General features: G+C 43.5%; 1 protein-coding gene across 1 annotated transcript in view; it reads right to left on the bottom strand.

Moving 5' to 3' along the window:
* Nucleotides 1–4,184: 4,184 nt before the first annotated feature.
* Nucleotides 4,185–20,777, bottom strand: part of KCNK1 (potassium two pore domain channel subfamily K member 1) — a 50,162-nt gene continuing 33,569 nt past the window's right edge. Inside the window, exons 2-3 of the mRNA XM_090044264.1 lie at nucleotides 10,093–10,488; nucleotides 4,185–6,921 (exon numbers count right to left, since the gene is read on the bottom strand). Of these exons, the coding sequence (XP_089900390.1) occupies nucleotides 6,665–6,921; nucleotides 10,093–10,488 (653 nt within the window). The 3' untranslated portion in view covers nucleotides 4,185–6,664. The remainder of the gene's footprint in view (nucleotides 6,922–10,092; nucleotides 10,489–20,777) is intronic.

The following is a 20,777-nucleotide window of genomic DNA, read 5'->3' as shown; positions in this document are numbered from 1 at the left end:
AGTCTCTGGGTGTTATTTCAACGAAATGACAGGTTAATCCCTGGACATATGGAAATGCACATTTATGCCAAAGAAGATACCTTACTTTGCAAAAGAACATTCTGGTTACAAATTATTCTGCTTGCTGTACCAATAAAAAACAAAATTGGTGAATGATTCATTGATTGGTAAACTGATTCAGCTGCTTTCCTCCCACACACACTGTGTTTAAGGGGTATGCTGTGTATAAGCTGCTTCTGTTCTCTCAAAACTACGGTGCCATTTCAGCAGCAGTGGCTGAAGAGTGTTTATCCAATTATTGCACATTATTGTACACAATATGTACTCCACAAAATAAAACCATAAGCACTCATAAGTGCTTTGGATCCATTGACAAGTTACGTTATGAACATTTTACAAATGGGGAAATGCAGAAAGGTGAAGTAGCTTTGCCAAGGCCACAGAAAAAAAGGAGTAACAGGGTTAAAAATAGCAACCTGTTTCAGAGCTGCAACTTTTTGTGCTGTTCTCTGGACCATGATACCTCTGTGACCATGGTGAAAAAAGTGAGATAGAGAGTGGTGTTGGTCTGAAGTCAGACAGAAGGTAGGCAAAAAAAGTCAGGGTCCAAATCTGTTCATTGAGGACAAAAGGAGTTACACCTACATAACAAAGCATGGAACTGAGCTATGGGAAACCTCACTCCTCCCAGAAAAGTGGATTTTTCACTTGACAAGGTAAAGGTGGATAAGGTAAAGGTGGATAAGGTAAAGGTGTGCAGAATACATCGTTCACTATGAAACATCCTTAAGACAGCAGTCAACATGAGACTCTAAAAATGGTTGCTGCTCCAAACCTTCAGGTTAGTAGTATTGTTTTAGTGGTGTTCTTCCGTCTGATCATTTGTTGCTCAAAGTTAACATAGGGCATGCCTACATGAGGCGCTTAATGCCTAGTAGACTAATAACACTGCACAATAGTGTGCCAGGCAAAAGCTGTGCTATTACACTACTGAGCAATGGTATTAGGCTACTGTCCAGTAAGAATCACAAAAAAAGTGTACCAGCACTACTACGCAGGAATACAAGTTACTGCTTATTTAGTTTGTATTTCATTAAGCAAGTACTAAATGAAATGTGCAGCTACTGCGCTTTAATGAATGTGTAGAAGCACCCATAGGGACATATGTATAAATTCTTTATTTACCCCAATTAACAAATATAACCTGCTTACAATAAATATAGGAACAAATGGTTAAGGTGAAATTCTGAATTGTTTGCAAAGACTTGCACGCTGTACATTGCAAGAACCATTATAGTGAATCTCCTATTAGAGTGATGCTGTTCTGTGGAAAAAAATAGTATTCTACCTGAGGTTCTCATTGGATCTAGACTCACATTATGTTTGTCAATATTTTTTTCTCCTCTCTCACTGTCCAAACTAACTTCTTTCTCTCTGACAAGAAAAAAGCTAAGTAATAGTTGAGGCTGACTAAAAAAAGCCTGTCCTACACTTAACAAAATGTCAGCATGTCATTGTCATGACATTCATTATCATTCTGATTTCGGCTCTCCATCACACAGACCTTTGCATTGTGGCACTCAGTTGGCTTGACTGTCAGCTTTTTCACATGTTCCCATTCATATTCTATTTCTTCATGATCTAATCTGTCCCTTAACCAAAACTTCCTTGATGCAAGGTTGTCTTTCTCTGTCATTTGTACAAATACTCCAATGTACCTATATCACGATCAACAGAATAACACTGTAGCAGTGTAGTACAATAGCACTAATGATCACTAGCAACATAATAATATTTCATGATAATTGGAACCTTGAAATTCTCCCTGGTAAGAAAGGACACCGATGATGAAATTATTAATACTTCTACAGAGAGGAACATTATGTAAGGAAGTGATACAACTAACAATTTGTCCATTAAAATGACACACATACAATACCTAATTTGCAATAGGGAACCCATGATTTTGCAAACCTAATCAAGGTGATTCAATTGCAATTAAAAATCACTATTGCCAATTGAAACAAATCTAAGGGAAGAGAGAAGCTGTGAAGACACACTCTAGAATCCTAGATAGCAAGCATGACATCTGGGGACAAATAGCAGCAGCACATAGTTGTGCCACTGGTACTTGCAAATGCCTGTGCACACACGCTCTGGCGCACAGCAGGTTATCCTTGGGAGGATAGGAGAGGCAGGTGCCAGCACCTGGGCTGATCCCAGCAGTCTTGCCTGGAGTCCTGGGGGCTTCCTGGGGCTCAGGCAGTGGCAGTACAGGGGCATGGAGCCTGGCCAGCAGCCACAGTGTGGCTCTGGTCAGCCAGGCTCTGATTTTGCATGCTGCCACCCTGCTTTTTTAAGGTGTGTGGGTTTTTTTACACTGGGATCTCCTGGTATCAAAAAACCCCCACTGTACTGCTCATTTGCATGCAGTGCGTGTAGTTTGCAGTACTGCAGACAAGTTGACGGTGCCGCAAATCGCACGTGTATGCTCATCTAGATGTGCCCAATGGGGCCAGGATTTTGTTCTGCTCCTTTAGTATCTGGACACTTAACATTTCTAAATTCTGGCATTAGAAGATCCAAATATGTTAACTTGGAATAACCAAGGATAATCTCATGGAGTTGTGAGATTCAGTCTCAGGGAAAGCAGTGTATGTATTTTTCGTAACTATCCAAAAAGGACAGTGACCAAAAGGTATTCCCACTTCCCTTCTGCATCTCCATTTGGCCAAGAGACTTTTACACCACAGTGATCCATGCCATATCTGAGGTGGACTAAGTAGAAGAGGGAATAAAGAATCTATTATGTAAGACATGCATAAAAACACAGTACAATTGTATACCCTTAGCATGTAGGGCATTTTTACATGTACTCTGGGGATGGAAGGGGCATAGCATCTTGTGTATCAGTGTCCCCATGGTTCAAAATGGCAGTGGGGATGCTGATAGATGAGATGTATGAGGCTGGCTGGAGTGAGCTAATTAGTAAGCTCCATCAGACTTAATTGAATCTGCTCAGATGCACATTGCACCAGACTCCCTGCATGTGTACAGGCACCCACATTGGCCTTATGTCCCCATCAGATACAACAGTTCTGTTACAGACCCCTGGGTAGATAGGGTTGTGATTTTAAAGTTCTCATAAACTTTAAAGCTTCAGCAGATTACAGATTACTTCACAGATTGCTTCTCTCTGCACCCTACTGCAACCCTCACATTCACCAGAGGAGCTGCCCCCAACAACCCCCAAGGAGAAAATATTCGAGAATGGGATGTGACCTCAGCAGAATGATTCTGACTTTGGATCTTATTGGCAACCAAGATCAAAAGAAGCCCAAGTTCTGGCACTTTCAGGGATCCCAACAGCACTCATCACTTTGCACAAGCCTTTCCCAACAAGAGTGGCTACTGATTGGCCTGTCCATGGTTTTCCTAGGAGTTAACAACAGAAATGATACCCATGTACGAGTGCAAAGCAAACATGGGAAGGATGAAGAATGTGAACTTTAAGGACAGCAGTAAATTTTCTGTTGTAGGTCTAGGACAGAATCCTACATCCATTGAGATCTTTCAGAGTAGATGCTGAAATGAAATCGTATACCTGCTGCCTTGATTTGTGATTAACATCAAAAACACATTTCCAATTTCACAAGAGGCCTTGATGTAGAGTAATCTTCCTTTTTCTAAACTGGATTAAAACCCGGTCATCTCAGGGGTATAGGTTGTAGCTGTTTTGTGGTCTCTTGTGTGGTGGATCTCATGCATGCTTTTACCTTGGCTTTACATAAAGATTTGATGCTTTTAGTGTTTACTAGTTCCACTGATGCTACTGATAAATGAGAAGCAATAATTTTTGTGTCGACAATTAATAGACCAGGTTCTTGAGAATGATAAAATAAGTACTATGGTACATCTGTGCTTTACTTGCTGTTATCATCTCAAAATATAACTAGGATTATTTTTGTTTGTTTAAATGCACTGCTTTTCATTTTTACAAGAATATTCAATAGGGGGCTAAGTTGTAAAAAACCTTACTTTTAAGCACAATCTAACATGAACGGTCCTTGTTGGGTGGAACAGGTAAAATCTCCACTTGTTAAAGGTTTTACAATATAAATGAATGGAAATGCATGTGGGTGACGTTTTGCTAAAGAACATAAAACACAACATGATACAGGCTGCCGAAGCCACAAACTTTTTTATTTTACTATATATGTTGAAAATGTTGGATATTCACATACAACATAGTAGACTATTCAGCTTGTCTCTTCTGTTTCAAATTCTGTGCTTTTAATATCAAGTGTCTGTACTGTGCCACTGATACAGACTTATCTTCAAATAACATCTCTGTGCATATCCTGTTCTTTAGAACTCAGTGATACAGAAGTTGATAGAAAGCTGGAGTTTTCCAGTACTGAAGACAATCAATAAAACGTCACTGAAAAACAGTATAAATGTTTCTGGTAGTTCAGTACTCTTGAATCTGAAGGTAACATAGTTTTTAACGCCATAATTTTAAGCTACTCATTGTATAAAGAGAAATCTAGGGAAAATATCTTTTATCTAAAATGTCCTTTCTAAGTCAATTAAACTCTGGTGATCTACGATATATGTACAGTATATAAATATATTTATGTGTATATATGTACACATATATTGGTTAGACATTCATTATAAATAGAGTTGTCTTAACTTAGGTTGTAGAAAAATAGCCACTTTGCTGGGAACATGCAAACACAGTATGCTTCAACCTAGCTTTAAAAAAAAAAATCACTTTTAGCTCTGTTTTCTTGGATATAAATGTTTATCATACATTTTTAGCTGATTTAACCACAAAGGAAAATTTCCCAGTAAAGTTATAAAATCTGTTTGATGCTAGGTTTAACTAGACTCATACACAGTATCTTTTAGGTAATTTAGTTTCAAGTATTATTCCCATATCAGCAAAGTCTAGACACTTTAGTTTTGCTGCTTTGTTACAGTAAGCTAGTCAACTCTTAACACTACAGGGCAAATTATGGCCAGTCTGGCATGCATGAACTGCAGGGAAGAGGTCTTCCCCTGTACTATTCCTATGTGGAACGCAGCCCTGATGTGGGCTACCTGTGCTGATCCCGTGCCCATTGAAATCAACTGCAAAGCTCTCATTGTATATATCTGAAGCCCAGAAGAGGCTGGTGCTATCATTTAGTCTTACCACCTACATAATACAGGCTCTTGAACTTTACTCAGTGATTACTGAATGCAGCCCAACACCTTATTGTTGATCTTTGATCTCTCTCTCACCCTTTAATGGTGTAGGAGCCCATAAGCTGGGGAGGGGGGAAGAGGGGCAGGATCTAGCTTGCTCTATAAAGATAGATACTTTTTTCTGTTGACACCAAAGCCAGAAAACAAAAAACAAACAAAAACAACAAAAATCCAGTTTGCTGCATACCAGATTGAAAAATTTTCATTTTATTCCCCTCCCTGAAAAAGACTGAAAAGTTTTATTTATTTCAACCTGAAATGTTCCATTGGATTAAAAATTAAACACTGTTTTGTGCATTTGTAGGAAAAGCAAAGGAAGTAAAAGGCTAGGTTCACAAAGCTGTTGCTGTTACCCCTCTTTCACCCCCTGGCTTGAGGTTACAGCACTGATTAAGGTCATGGGAGAAAAAGGTTTCATTCCATCCTTTTCCTGAGAGGATATGAAGCCATTTTGCTCAGCCTCCAAACTTGTGGTGGGTGCTCACAATCTCTGCTGCTGACATTGTCCTGCTCTGTATCAATAAGTCAACACTCACTGGAGAAGAGGTTGGAATCTAGGCGTCACATTTTTCAATGGAGTCTCCTAATCACCAGGCTGGAGGTTCATTACCTACTTCCTTCTGTCTTGATGTCGATTCATGTAATTTTATATCATGGAACAGGATTAACAAGAAGAAATGAGAAAACTCTTTTCCAGAATAGATTCCAGCTAGCTGGTAAATAAAGGGTGTACTCCTGCAAAGTCTGAGATGTGGGTCCTAAGGCAGAGGATGGAATTGAATCCAACTCACAGGCATCCCAGGTCAGTGCTGTAACCCCAATATACTACATAATGGCATGGCAGCTTCTTCGGCAGCTTTGTGAATCTAGTCCTCCCCTTGCAAAAACTCTTTCACCTGAAAGTGTTTAGTGTATTAATGTCCAGTAATTAATACTCTGGGGATGACAGAAACTGTACTTTTCAGTGAATTTTCTTCACTGAAAATATTTTCTCCAGGCCTAGTGGAAGGACTGCCCATAGGTTATGTAACTGCATGGGGGTGTGGACACAACCCCACTTTTGGAGGTACAGGGCTGCACTGAAGGAGTGCAGACTATACCTGTCTTAGGAGTGTGGTAGGTGGATGCCGGTCCATACCTTGCATCCATCCTTCCATGCCACATTATAGGTGATCCTGGTCTTGCATATTACAGCCAACTGTGTCATATTTCCGACAACTCTCCTAGCGTAGTTTCCGTTTTAGGTACATTAATTTGCTCCAGAAATCTTTCTAGTGCCTGAAATGATGAATACTTGTTACATTGTTTTTCAGCACTTATACTTGAGAGAAAGAGAGAGAGAGAGAGAGGCATTCTATTTCTTACTGTAATAGTGTAAGTGCACTATAATGTTGGGATGGGTGCCCTCATATTAATTGTTAATAGAACCATGGTTAACTGAAGATTGACCAGTCACAAAAGGCTCATTTACTTTCTGATCCTCTTTCCTGGAAGCTGCTTGGTCCGAAATAGAGGAGAAGGAAAGCTGGTCATGTTCTATTATATGCTCTTGGTCGTCTTCCTTGTCCTTCTTCACATAAAACATTTTTCTAAACTTCTTGAGCTCATGGAGTTCACAGAAAGTTTCTAGAACCACCAACATTGCAATAAGGCCCAGCAACAGGTAACCTGGAAAAGAAACAAAAAACACAATGCCTAAAACATGAACAGGTAGAGCTGATGAGATAGAGCTCTAACTTGGAATTCTTTCCACCTTTGATCACTGAATATATATTATTTTCCTTTCTTTTCTATTTTCAGGGGTGTCAACCTGCATGGGAGCTAACAGCACTCAGCATTTCTGAAAATGAGACTCACGCTAATCATCCACTGGGCTTTTATTTTTTTCTCTAACCACACACATGCATGCAGAGCTTCCTAGTGAGTCTCCAGGGAGGGTATTCTAAAAAGCATTTCTTAATCTAAATACGCTAATTAAACCATGACTATTTATAAATCACTACTATTTATATTCTTGTCCAAATGATCTACAATTTCATTAATAATCTGTTTAGTAGAAGTTTAGTAAAGCAAACAGAAGCTTATTGCATTTTAATTAGTATGGCATGCTCTCCAGTCTGTGCAATAGCATGCTGTACAGTTAACCTACCATTACTTTTACAATCATTTTTCATTTGGCTTCAATATTCATTTGGGTACAGTGTTCTTTGTAACTGAGAAGACTAAATATACATTGGAATGTCTAACTTCTGCACGAAACCCTCTCCACCTCCCTAAAATGCACCTTTAAAGCATAATTAAATACTCAGAGTGTGTCCAGACGAGTATGCATGTGGATTTCCATAGTTTCATAGTTTCTAGGGTTGGAAGGGACCTAAGCAGATCATCTAGTCCAACCCCCTGCCATGGCAGGAAAGAGTATGGCCCCAGCAAGGTGTTCATCCAGCCTCCTCTTAAAGACCCCCAGGGTAGGAGCCTGCACCACTTCTCTTGGAAGTTGGTTCCAGACCCTAGCCACCCTGACTGTGAAGTAGCGCCTCCTGATATCTAACCTAAACCTACCCTCTGCCAGCTTGTGACCGTTATTCCTGGTCACTCCTGGTGGTGCTAGGGGGAACAGTGACTTCCCCAATGCCTGCTGATCCCCCCTGACTAGTTTATAACAGGCCACAAGATCCCCCCTCAGCCTTCTCTTCTGCAGGCTGAACAGGTTCAGGTCCTGCAGCCTGTCCTCATAGGGCCTGCATTTCCCTGGGATAAATAGCAACAGAACATAGTTATGTTGCTGCTACTTTTCCCCAAGGAATGCCCCTGCATGTGCATTCTGACACAAGGCAAGTTGCCCCAGGTGGGATAGAGGAGGCTGGGACCAGCACCTGGGATGGTCTCAGCCGCCTTATCTGGGGTCCTGGGAGCCTCCTGGAATTCCAGCAGCAGCTATCCAAGTGTGTGGAGGCTGACCAGCAGCTAGAGCATGGCTCTGGCAGGCCAGGCTCTGGGTAGTGCACACTGCTGCCACGCATACCATCCTACCTTTTTCTGGCATGGGTTTTTTTGGGGGTTTTTTTTGATACAGGGATCTCCGATCATTCAGCTCATTTGGATGTGCCAACTAGGGAATTATTGACCTAAGCCTGCACAATTTCATTTCATGAAGCTTAAATTTAAGCAGTCTTATGCTTTAACTCAGATAACCAAACAGGACCACCTAGCTCAGGTGGTTAGAGGGTAGCACTCGTAACACCAAGGCCACAGGTTTGATTTCTGGCAGGACTAGATGATTGCTTAAGGTCCTCTCCAGCCTTACTAATCTATGAACCTATGCAACACAATAAGGGCAAAATACTCATTGTAAAAATAGAAAGGCATCTATATATCTTTACTAGGAACTCATTCTGAAAGTCAGACTTATCTAAACTTTGTGACTTACCAGGAAAAGGGTACCTAGATTTTCTCATTATGGAAAGTCTTTGACAATGAATTTTGACCCCTAGCCTGTCATTTATTGAACCTGTGAATAGGTGAAATTTTGGTCACAACGGTCTCTGGAGATTCTGAAACATATTGGAAATATTGAAACATTTCACAAGTTCTTTTAATACACTTTCAAAACAAACTGTGTTGATTAAAAACTTTTTGGTTAGAAATTTCTTTCAATTTTATTTTAAAAATCCTGAAATTGAAATGCAAAGTTCATTTAACCTGAAATTTTCTTTGACTTTTCAGTTCACCAAAATATCAGAAAAACATTGTTTTTTTGGATTGACTTGCAAAGATTTGTTTTTAATGGAGCTGCCAGTAAACCAGAAAGTCAAATTACTTGCATAGTTCTATTCCTACACACTTAAGCATGCACTGTACCTATATTAAGCTATCTAAACAGTAATAAATAATTAAATGCTTGTGCCAACAGTCAGGATGGTGAGGCCTTTAGCTACGAGTTAAGAGTGTATTATAATGCTGAAGAGGACAAAATATACTGCTGGCTAATTTAAGGGACTGCTTCTGAGAATGCAAATTCTGTACATGTTCCCATAGTCTGTCACCCATGTAAGTAATGGACAATTTGACAACAGATTATGTACTTAGCGTGGGAGCACAGGCATCTCCTGATCAGTAGGGTGAATGTAATTGGTAAAAATTGCTTGTATCTGCATTAATTATTTGGATCCTGGGTCCAGCACATCTGAAGATTCAGGATCATCTCCAATTAAATCTTTCAGGCAAATGCTGTATTTTGTGACACTGATATGGAAGAATCTTGCCCTGCTCACACCCAATCCCTGCTGTTGCAATGATAATTCTTCCAGCTCATGACATTGATTGTATCACCCTAATTACTGTATTCTTCACTGGTTCCTCCTCCCTTAAACATGAACTACTCATCCTCGAGTAAAATAGCTAATAAGAGTGGAATGGGACAATGCCACTAATTGCTTAGAAAACGCTTTGATTATATGTCTATTATTTAAAGCAGGCATTTTCAACCTTTTTTACTACGTGTACCCCCCCCGTGTCCAGATGTGGAGCGGGGGGGGGGCGTGGCTGGATGCAGAGCGCCAGCAGTGCAGGCTGGTGGTTGGCGGTGGCAGCCACTGTGTGCAAGCTTCCCTCTCCCCACTGCAGCCAGCTGGGTGGCATCTGTGTGGGCTGCAGAGGGGCACCGCTGCCCTCACCCCTCCCTGTCCTGCTCCTGGGACATGGCGGCACAAGGTGGTGGGTGGTGGTGCTCCATTCCTGCCCACCCGTGCATACCCCTATGGCCTTCCCAAGTACCTCCGGGGGTATGTGTACCCCCAGTTGACAACCTCTGATTTAAAGGGTTAGCCTGGTACTTACATGTAATTCCTATCTTATACAGCTCTCTGAATTTTTGATTATAACCTTCCCCCGGAACATAGTCTCCAAGGCCAATGGTGCTCAGGGAAATGAAACAAAAGTAAAAAGATTCCAAAAAATTCCAGTCATCCTCCAGGGCAGAAAATATTGCTGCTGGGATAAAGAAAAAACACAGCACAGTGATGAATCCAAGAACCACTGCATGGACGATGGCAACAACTTGCTTGGAGAAACCCCAGCGAACGTGGAAATATAGCACAGGCCGTCGGGTGACATGAACTATGATGCGCTGCACCACAGCTGTCAGGAAAAGCAGTGTAAAGGGAATTCCGATGACAGAGTAGACGATACAGAAGGCTTTTCCTCCATCTGACAAAGGCACAGTGTGGCCATACCCTGGAACAAAACAGAAGAAGGGGACATCTTTAATGTGGGAAATAAGTTGGAACATACACAACTGATCACTGGGGAGCTTATTTTAGGAATCTGTGGGCACTTCTACATGTGCCCTTGACTGTGCATTTGGTACGGCGCGTTCCTGGCAGCACATGGTTATTTTTCCATCCTACATTGCTGTCACACTTTGTGCCCGACAAGCTACAGTGACGCAGCGTCTCGTGTAGATGCGCCCTGTGACAACTAGACTAAGAACTTTTCTCAGAATACAAAGGTTTCAACTTTACTGTACTATGAATTACCATTACCAAAAATAATTGTTAACTTATTTTCATACTGTGATTTTTCCATAAGGCACTTAACTGAGAATCTGCTCAAGCTGCTTTAAAACAAAATAAAACAGAAGAAAAAACCCTCCAAAGCAAAAAGTATTGCATGGAGGCTGGACCTTCTGTAGGTCATTGGTGTTTCATAAATGTCAATCTGTTTAACCTAGAGCATACAAATACAGGTAGTTTTGTATAGGTTGCGGACGGTCAACAAATTCTGCAGTCTGATGTTGAAAATGTTGAAAATTATACGTGTTTACAGACTGACAGGCTACAATGTCAAAGTACTTCACTACTTCATGCTAGACTGCCTGGTTTTAAAAGCAAGCCACAGACACAGTAAATTCATTGCAAATCATGAATGGTTTTTTTCTGTTTGCCAGTCAACAAAATAGCTATTTTATTTTTCATTCTATCAGGATAGTTTCCTACAATCGATCATGTTACATCTTTTGAAAGATTTATAGCAATATCACACCACACAAGCCCCAGTCATACTGGAGCCAGAAAACCCCCCTCAAAAAACCAAAACTGTTCTCTCACTAAAGTAACTTCAATCCCAAAGTTTTGATCATGTTTACCTGGGAAGCTGGCCATGAAAAATAAACTATCGTGTTCAGAATGTCCTTTCATTTTATATGAACATGAGGAATTTCTCCTCTTGACTGAATGCATTTCCAGTAATCTAAAAATTGTTAATATGCATCTCAGAGAAAGTCTTTTTTTAAGCATTTAAAACACTTTTAGGTAATGGGAGAAAAATGCATCCTTTTTAATCTTCTCACTATTACAGCCTTTTAAAAAGTAGTGTTATGAAAAGGCAGTCAAAGTTCTTTGGGTAAATGTGGTATCTTTAATTAGACCAATTAAATAGTTGGAAAAACTGTTCTTTTTAAGCTTTTGGCCATAAACATGTTTCTTCAGGCATAGGGAGAATCTGCTGTTGTTTTGTGTTCTCCTGGATGTTTTCCGTGTTATAAAAAGCAAGCTTTTAATTTCTGTCTATTAACAACATGATGCATCCAACGGGAACCTTTGGTCCTATTTTAATTTTAAGGATGTAATGAATAATTCATCCAAGTTTGTAACTTGAACCCCAGAATAATCATGTCACAGGGCACTCCCTTTTTTTTTTTTAGTACAGTATTACTGAAATCTATTATAAGCCTTGTCAATTTTTCAACACAAAGTGGGCATTTCAACTCTGCATTGAATTTTTCCTGGATCTGCCCCCTGGAATTTTCTGCCTAAATCATCTAACGCATTATTAAAATCAACTGGGAAAAGAACAACTCATGTGGTACAATCAGTGATTCCTAAAGTTGTTTCCTTTTCCAAATTTTAGGACCTAATCCAAAAAGATACAGATCAGGTCTTTTTCCTTTTAATTAAGGGGTGGGCAATTATTTGGACCTGTGAGTTTTGATGAGTTGTTGGAGGCCAGGTCAGCACCCCAGCACCCGTCCGCTCACCCTGCTGCAACAACTCACCAAACCTCCCTGTGTGGGATGGGGCCACAGGCAAGCGGGGAGCAGTGTTGGAGAGTGAGACAGACAAGCGAGGCTGGATCATGGAGCAGGACAGCCCCTGCCCTGTGGCATGGGGACTGCCTGCATGCTACGTCCTGGGAGCTGGCCAGGGGCAAAGGGAGGGAGGAGGGGGTATATGCAGCAGTGCTTGCCTGGGCACTGTGGTCTGCAGCTGCCCCTGCGGCACTTGGGGCCAGCCAGCGTGCACAGCTTGCCAACAGGGCTGCTCCCAGTGTGACTGCTCCTCAGCCCCCCTCACCTCCAGTGACAGCTCCTCCTCCTGGTCCTGCTGTGCTGCTTTAGGCTGAGAAGCTCCTGCCCCAGCGCACGAGGCTCTGGCTCCAGCTCCAGCTGCCTTCCAGCCATTCTACCTGCCTGGCGCGATGAGCAGCCACCTGCGGGTGGTGGGGTGGGTGGACTGGAGCTGGAGCCCCGTGTGTTGGGGCAGGAGCTGCCCAGCTGCAGTCTCCTCCTGGCCTGGAGGGGTGCAGCAGAAGCAAAGGGAGGAGCTGCCCCTGGTGGTGAGGGGAGCCGAGTAGCAACCGCACCAGGAGGAGCCCGGGTGGTAAGCTGTACGCGCTGGCCAGGATCAGGCCAGTGGGTGTGGGCTGGAACATGGTGCAGGCTGCCCCGGGCAGGCCTCGGTCCCATGTGGAGCACCCTGGGGGCCAGCCCCAGGCCAGATCAAAGCAATTTCCCAGTGCAAGTGCATTTAAATCAAGTTTTCTTTTAATAAAAATCTATTTTAAATTTGAAATTGTTACAACTTATAATGAGGCTTCATATTACAGTAATCTAATGTATTTATATTTTATAATGTAATATTCAAAGCCATACATTTTTTTTCTCCAATTTTTAAAACAATGTCAAACCCTTACCCTGTAGGAAATAACTGGCTACATACTTGAACAAGAACTTGTTGAGGTGCTGAACCAGCTTTTGGACAATGTGGGCTACTGTTGCAAGATACAGATTATATATTCTTCATTTTAATTTATTCAGTTTAGCTCATTTAAATTTAAGAAACCATTTGGGAATTGAAAAAAACAGGAAAGCATGTTTTTCTTCTCCAGTCTAGGAATAAAAAGTAGGTGAGAACAGCTCAGATCTACTTGCTCTAAATTTCTGAAGGGCATAGGAGCCAAAAATAATCAGTTCAATACACTAACTACAGATATTTCCTTTCTTTAACCTATAAATTATTTTTAAAAGCAAAGTAAGTTTTGATAAGCCTCTTTTACATATGCACATTTTTAACTAATAAATGCACTTTTTAAAATGCTAGAATTCAGTGAAAATGGAAAGCTATTTTTATCCAAAAGCAGCTTGACACAAATGGTAAGTAAAAGATTATTCAATAAATAGGAAGTGCCATTTACCACCACAAAAAAAATTTAAAAATATGCATGAGAATAAATATGTAATTGTGTAACTATGTACACAGTGAACAAAAATAAGTAACAAGTTTAGTGCAAGGTCTACATTTACATGCAAATCATTGTCTTAATTACTAGAAAGGTTAATTCCTTTTGCCTTTAGGAAAATAACTAAAAAGTATAAACACAAAATGGGATTCATATAGATCATTTAAAACAAAAAGTTCTTTGCATGCTATTTTAAAATATCATTTAAATCAATCTGTCCTAGCCAACAGGGTCTCTTATTAGATTACCTGTGGTTTTGTTTTTATATCATATGACTATATGTTCACTAGCAACCGGACTCTGACAATAAAATGTACTGCATCCAAGTTACTAAGGAGCCAACAATTGTAACAGCTTTCAGCCACAACAAAGGATGCCTGGATTTTAATCACTAACCTGCAAGTGAGGACAACATCCCATTACTTATCCCTTACTGGCTCTCAACTAAAATGACTTAACTGTTTTGCCTATGGTTGTGCTACGATTTGAATTTTCTGTACGCACCATTTAGATAAGAATAGAGGCAGATAACATGGAGCTTAGTAACACCAGAGAATATTTTAAAAGATATTCCTTGTGTTAAGACAGACAGCAGCAAAAAACATTGTCAAAAGGAACAGCAACAGTAGAGGAGACCTTGTACAGTGCTAGTGTGACCTGGGGCAATGAAACTCAACCCAGGAAAGAATGGCTCTTGGCTCTTTGTCCCTCTTCCTCTGCCTCAGTAGCAGATTTATGTCAGTAGTTTAAGAGGCTCAAATGCATCCTCTTTATACTCTGCTTTGTTTTTCAGCTCAGGTGATAGATGCTTGTAGTGAAAGTCAAATAGTCAAACCATAATGTTGTCAGCTCTTAACAGCACCTGAATGTAGCTCCTGAGAACGGCAGACAAGGTTCTTTGGGTGAATCTGATATCTGGGTGAACCTTGTCTGCCTGTGTCCTTAGACCAATACGGCTGCAACCTACACCCCTGTTCCTGAGAATGGGGTTTTAATCACTCATTTCTGGCAGAAGTGATCACAATTCTTCAAACAAACAAAAGCCTAATTTATGTAAAAGATCCTGAAAGAAGCCTTCTGATGCTCAAATTATGTTATGACACCAATTTCAGTTTGCATAGTTTGATTTTTCCCTGTCCCATCTGTCAAGGTTATGCAAAATATGAGCCACTTGGTGGAAGAGAGTTTTTCAACTAGATTTTCTTCTGATTCAATTTGTTAGCTGTCTCTGTGAAAGAAATATTTGCTTTAATTGGGTCTTATGGAACCTGAACATGCATATGTACACACCATATTCAGATACAAACAAATAATTTACAACAATAAATTTATTCTTAGCACCATTTAAGACATTAATGAAAAAGAACAGCTTACTAAATGGCTGGACAGGTTCTTAAATCTACTAAGTGAGTAGATCTACTGAGTTGTTAGGGCACTACTGTGAGACTTGGGAGACCTATTAGCAATACTTGCTACTGGTTTGCTAAAGGACCTTGGGAAAATCAGTTCACTTCTCTGAACTTGTTACCATTAGCACCCTTTTCGCATATGTTTAGACTAGGGGCGGGCAATTATTTTGGGCGGAGGGCCACTTAGCAAGTTTTGCCAAGCTGTTGAGGGCCACATAGGTAACCCTGCCCCTTGACAGGTGCCACACCCCTGGTCACCATCTTGGGCCTAGAAGTTCTGCCTCTGACCCTTGCCACTGGAAGTCTTTCCCTTCACCCCTAGAAGCACTCCTTCGAAGAAGAGGGTTTTTGCGATCTTAGAACTGGGGAAAAAAAACAAATTATGAACTGGGAAAAAAAAAATCAAATACTCATAATACTATATTTTAATTCAATTTAAAAGTATATTTTTGTCCTGATACCTGTGTGTTTGTGCTTTATATATAGAAGTCATTGCATAATAGCTCAAAATGTAGTCATATTCTTGTATAGTGTGTGGGGTGTGTAGCAGTGTTGGGGGGTATGGGTGGGTGGGTGGATTTGGGGTTTCTGGGGAGCTGTGGATGTGTGCATGGAACGTGTAATTGTGTCTGGAGGAGGGTGAGGGTATGGAGTTTGCAGGAAGGGTTGCTAGTGGAGAGCCAGCTGGGCACTTGCTGCCCCAAGCCTCATGGCCGCGTTTCTACTCCGGCAACTCCTGCTGCCGCCAGGAGGCTGGGGGCAGCCAGGGAAGGCTTGGTGGGGGCAATGTGAGGGGTTCCTGGAGCCACAGGGGGTGGCATGAATCAGTGGGGATGTGACCCAGGACATGGGAAACCCAAGAAGGTGGTGCAGAACTTGCATCGCGTGCCTGAGGCTTGGGGTGCCGCCATCCTGTGGGGAAGGGCCAGTCTCCCATGCCCCACAGGGGCCCGGCGGCCTGGCAGCAACTCATCCCTCCAGCCCCAGGATGGACAGGACGCTGCGCCAGGAGTGGGAGTGGAGCCGCAGCTGCTTTTTTATTCTGAAAGCTTCTGCGGTCTCCCCAAGCTTCCTGTGCCCTGTGCTGGGACCCTGCCAGGTTGTGCCACCCCAGCAGCTTTGGGAGGTGACCTGTGCTGCCCCTGGGGCTGGCCAGGAGCTTCCCCAGGGCCCCTGGGCTTGTTGTGGCCACAGGAACTTCTGGAGCAGAAAAGTGGCTGCAGATCCACTCCTGCTCCTGGCAGCCTCCCCACTCATCCTGGGGCCAGGGAGCAAGCTGCCACTGGGCCCCTGTGGGGCGGGGGGGGGCCAGGCCTTCACCCACCCTGGGCAGCAGCACCCATTGGAGACTCCCATGGTGGGGGGCAGCCGGGCTGTTGCTACCCCAAGCCTCAGGCGCAGCATGGAAATTCCCCGCAGCCTCCCTGCACCCCAGGCCATGCCCCCACCGGGTCATGCTGCCCCCAGGGCCAGACAGGGGGGTTGGGAGCTAGCGACAGCCAGGCGGTGTCCTGGGGCCAGTGCCAGTGGGGTCAAGAGGAAGGTGGCAGGAGCCTGGGGTGCAGCTGGCTGGGCTCTATGGAGCCAAGCTGGGTTGACCCAGCAGGGGGAGAGAGGAGCCACCCTGCTCTTGGCCCTGTGGCTGGACAGGGACCAGTGTGCCCTCCAACCCCCTTTTTTCACCTGAGCTTCCTACTCCAGCATGGGCAGAAACAGCACCATGGTCCCTCCAGCAGGGAGGGCAGGGCAAGGTGGGCCCTGCTCTTCCAGGGGCCTGCTGTGGCTTCCACTGGGTCCTAATGCCCCTGGCTCCTGTCACATTTGACTGGAGCCAGAGACAAATAAATATTAATTTTTAAAAAATTTCTTGGGGCCCTGCAACCCAGACAGAATGGGCTTGCAGGCCACATCTGGCCCGCAGGCTGTATTTTGTCCACCCCTGTTTTAGACCGTGTGGTCCTCAAGTCAAGGTTCATGGGTATGTCTATACAGCAAAACTAATGTGTAGTTGCAGCACTTGTCAGCAGACCTGTTTGAGCTTTATCTAGCTCGCTCAGGAAATAGTAGCAGTGTTGACAAAGTGGCAGGGATGCAAATGCATGACCTTAGCCAAAGAAGGCCAAAAGTGCACTATGTATCCAGAGTCATTGCAGAGTTTGCAATCTGATTGCTAATTAGCAAGCGATGAAGATCATGCTGCTGTGCCCTCACTGCTATTTGTTACCTGTAATAGCCAGAATAATCTATTAACACAGGTCTCCTCACATTTCACCATCACATTTTCATTTCCCTCAACATTAACTATGTATTTGTAGCTTGTTACCAGCCATAGTAGAAAAGCATCTAAACTTGCCTGCCCAGATGCAAAGGGAACAAGTGCAGAAACAGTGTATGGCTTGGCTCTGAGGATGCCTGCAACCAGCTTAGATGGTGTTCATTAATTCGGCCTTGTGGGCCAGATGAGTGGCACAGGGCTGATCCACAAGCCGGATTAGACCCTATGGACTGGGATCAGGTCCTGATACTCACCCCCTGCCTGGCACTGTGCCCCAGGATCAGGCCCTGCACCCCCAAAGTAGCTCAATGAGCTATGTTATCCAGCCCACAGGACTCCACATGGGTCCAGAAATCTGGCAGCAGAAGAGCAGCGATTAACACTGCTGGCCTGCCACCCAATTTTCAAACCTGTGAGGAACCCCATGGGCCAAACAACATAGCTCTGGGGCCACATCTGAGCACTCCTGGCTTAGACTGAGCCAGGTGCTAAACCCAGCATGCCAATCACCTGGATTGACAGACCTATTCTTATTGACCTTTTGTACACTGAGTATCTGCTTGTAAGCACATTACACTTTTTAAAAAATAAACTAAAAATAGTTTGGAAATTTATGAGGCTGAGGCAAGTGGTGGGGGGACACAGAAACTTTTCCAGTTATAACATTTTTATCTGACTTTTCCCAACAATGCCACTACGTTTTTGTACTCCACTGTAAAACATGTTAACAAAACACCATGGCCAGACATTCAGGGGAAAGGGAAAAAAATAGGAAACTAAGTTACATGGATGTCACTGTTTTGTCACTTGTTTTCTGTTTCACCTCATCTCCTTCCTTTGATCTATTTGTTATCTTTTGCTCTATCACCTCTTTAAAGGCAAAGCCTTCTCTCTATGATGCATCTACACACTGATTCTATATAAATAATAAATAATAAACAACAACATGCCAGCTTCTTTTCTTCAGCTGAAGCTGTCATGTTGAAGCACATCAAAACTGTAGCTTAAGGCATGTTTCCCTTATAAGAAAGCAGGGCTTAAACCAGTGCTTCCCAAACTTTTCCTCAGCACGACCCCATTTATGGCCCCATTTTCTCAGCATAGCCCCTCACTCCCAACCCACTGTGACCTCATCTGCTGATGTTGTGACCACGTTTGGAGTCACAACCCACAATTTGGGAACCATTGACTTAAGTAATTTATTCTTTTTAATAAATCAGTCCAGAAGCAAGGATTTTTGTGGATGATAACTTTTATTGGACCAATTCCTGGACCACTGTGTCTACAACATCACTCCAAAAGACTTAAATCAGTCTAACAGGACAGAGGCAGACTTGGTTTTGGTGGCTAGAGTTAAATGATTCAGGTGAAAGATCCAGTAATTCAATTATTAATTATAAAATCTGAGATGCAAAGAATAAATATGTCCCACACCCGCAGAAAAAAAATGTCACTGGACGTCACTACAAGACACATAGGCATACTGTAGCGCACAAGACCATGATCAATCTAGCTTAGCATCTCATCAGTGACAGCGAACCAGTACCAGATACAAGTGCCTCTTATAGTGGACATTTATGGACTAGCCAGATCCAAGGGGATTTTTTTTTCCATAATAGCCATTTAGGGTGTGTCCACATATGAAGGCATGTGCGCTTGCAGCAGCTCAAATAGAAGCAGCACAAATTTGAGCTGAGGCTTTTTGTCTCAGCGCATGTGCCTGGACGTGTACTTTGGTGTGGGACAAATTGTGCCACTTGGGGCAAAATTACCCTGGCTGGCTCCTCCTGGATCTGCAGCCAGGGAGAGCCCAGGGCCAGCACCCATGCTGGCCCCAGCAGTATAAGAAGCTGCCCTGGCAAGCAGTTCAGGACTACTTGCTCTCAGGAGCTTCAGGGTCATGTGTGCCAGGGTCTCTCTCAGGAGTGCACCAGGTTGTAGCCTCTCCTGCTCCAGAACCTCCTCTTGAGGTTCTGGTGGAATTTCATCCTCCACTTTTTTGTTTTTGGTCATCCCATCCATGGCCCCAGCAAGTCCCGGGACCTCCTACTTAACCTCCTCCTGGCCCTGGTCAAGCGGGCCCTGTACTTGACCAGGAAGGAGGTTCTGACTGGGAAGGTACCCAGAGACTGTGCAGCTGCTTTCCTCTCGCTTGTCCGTGCATGTTTCTGGGCAGCATCCACCAGCTCCTCGGATGCCTTTGAGGACTGGTGGGTGCGGCCCAGGGGGGTCTGCTCGGTGTCCCCCTCAGGCACACTTATTTTCACATTTTGACCCTTTGACCCACATGACACTCCTATCCTATTTTTTCATTAGTTAGCCTTATGGGCCTCAGGGCCCACAATAATTTGGTGACACAAATAGTCAAGAGCTTCTGGGAGAGACCCTGGTGCACACACCCTCAAGTGTGCGAGACTGCAGCCCCTCCACCTCCACCACTTCCTCCTGAGGTTCTGGTTGAATTTTACCTCTGACCTTTTTGTTTTTGGGCACCCCATCCACAGCCCCACCAAGTCCTCAGACCTCCTCGTTAACCTCCTCCTGACCTTGGCTAAGTGGGCCCTGTACGTGACCAGGAAGGATGTACTGGCCAGGAAGGTGCCTGGGTTTCATAGGTGCTTGAACCAATGGCAGGCTATTCCAGACCCTGGGGGCTTGGACAATAAAGAAATTCATCCTTATGTCCAGCCTGAAACGGTCTTGCAATAGTTTATGACCGTTCGACTTTGTCATCCCTTGGGGCGCTCTGGTGAACAAACGTTCCCCCAGATACTGGTGATCACCCCTGATAAACTTAAAGGTGGCCATCAGATCACCCCTGAGCCTGTGCTTTTCCAGGCTAAAGAGCCCCATCGCACTCAGCCTGCCATCCTAAGGTCTGTTTTCCTGACCTTGGATTATGCGTGTGGCTCTTCTCTGGACTCTTTCAAACTTCTCCACATCCTTTTTGAATTGTGGAGCCCAAAACTGGACACTGTGTCTGAGGCTGCTTTCCCCTCACTTATCCATGCATGTTTCTGGGCAGAGCACCACTGGACAACATCCACCGGCTCCTTGGAAGCCTTTGAGGACCGGTGGGTGCAGCCCAGGGGGCTCTGCTCCATGTCCCCCTCAGGCACACTCATTTTCACATTTTGACCCTTCAGCTCACATGACACTCCCATCCTGTTTTTGCCTTAGTTATTCCAAGCATTTTGTTGTGTTATTCATTCATTGGCTCCACAATGAAGGGGCCACTAGTTAGTCATGTGGGCTCAGCAAGGCTCCACGTGCTGTCAAGCAGCTCAGGACCACTTGGGCTAAGCAGTGCTGAACCCCGGGTG

Source organism: Crocodylus siamensis, chromosome 1, assembly GCF_052110815.1.
Source record: "Crocodylus siamensis isolate JL-2025a chromosome 1, ASM5211081v1, whole genome shotgun sequence".
NCBI lineage: Eukaryota > Metazoa > Chordata > Crocodylia > Crocodylidae > Crocodylus > Crocodylus siamensis.
This window is presented reverse-complemented; position numbering and strand designations above follow the sequence as displayed.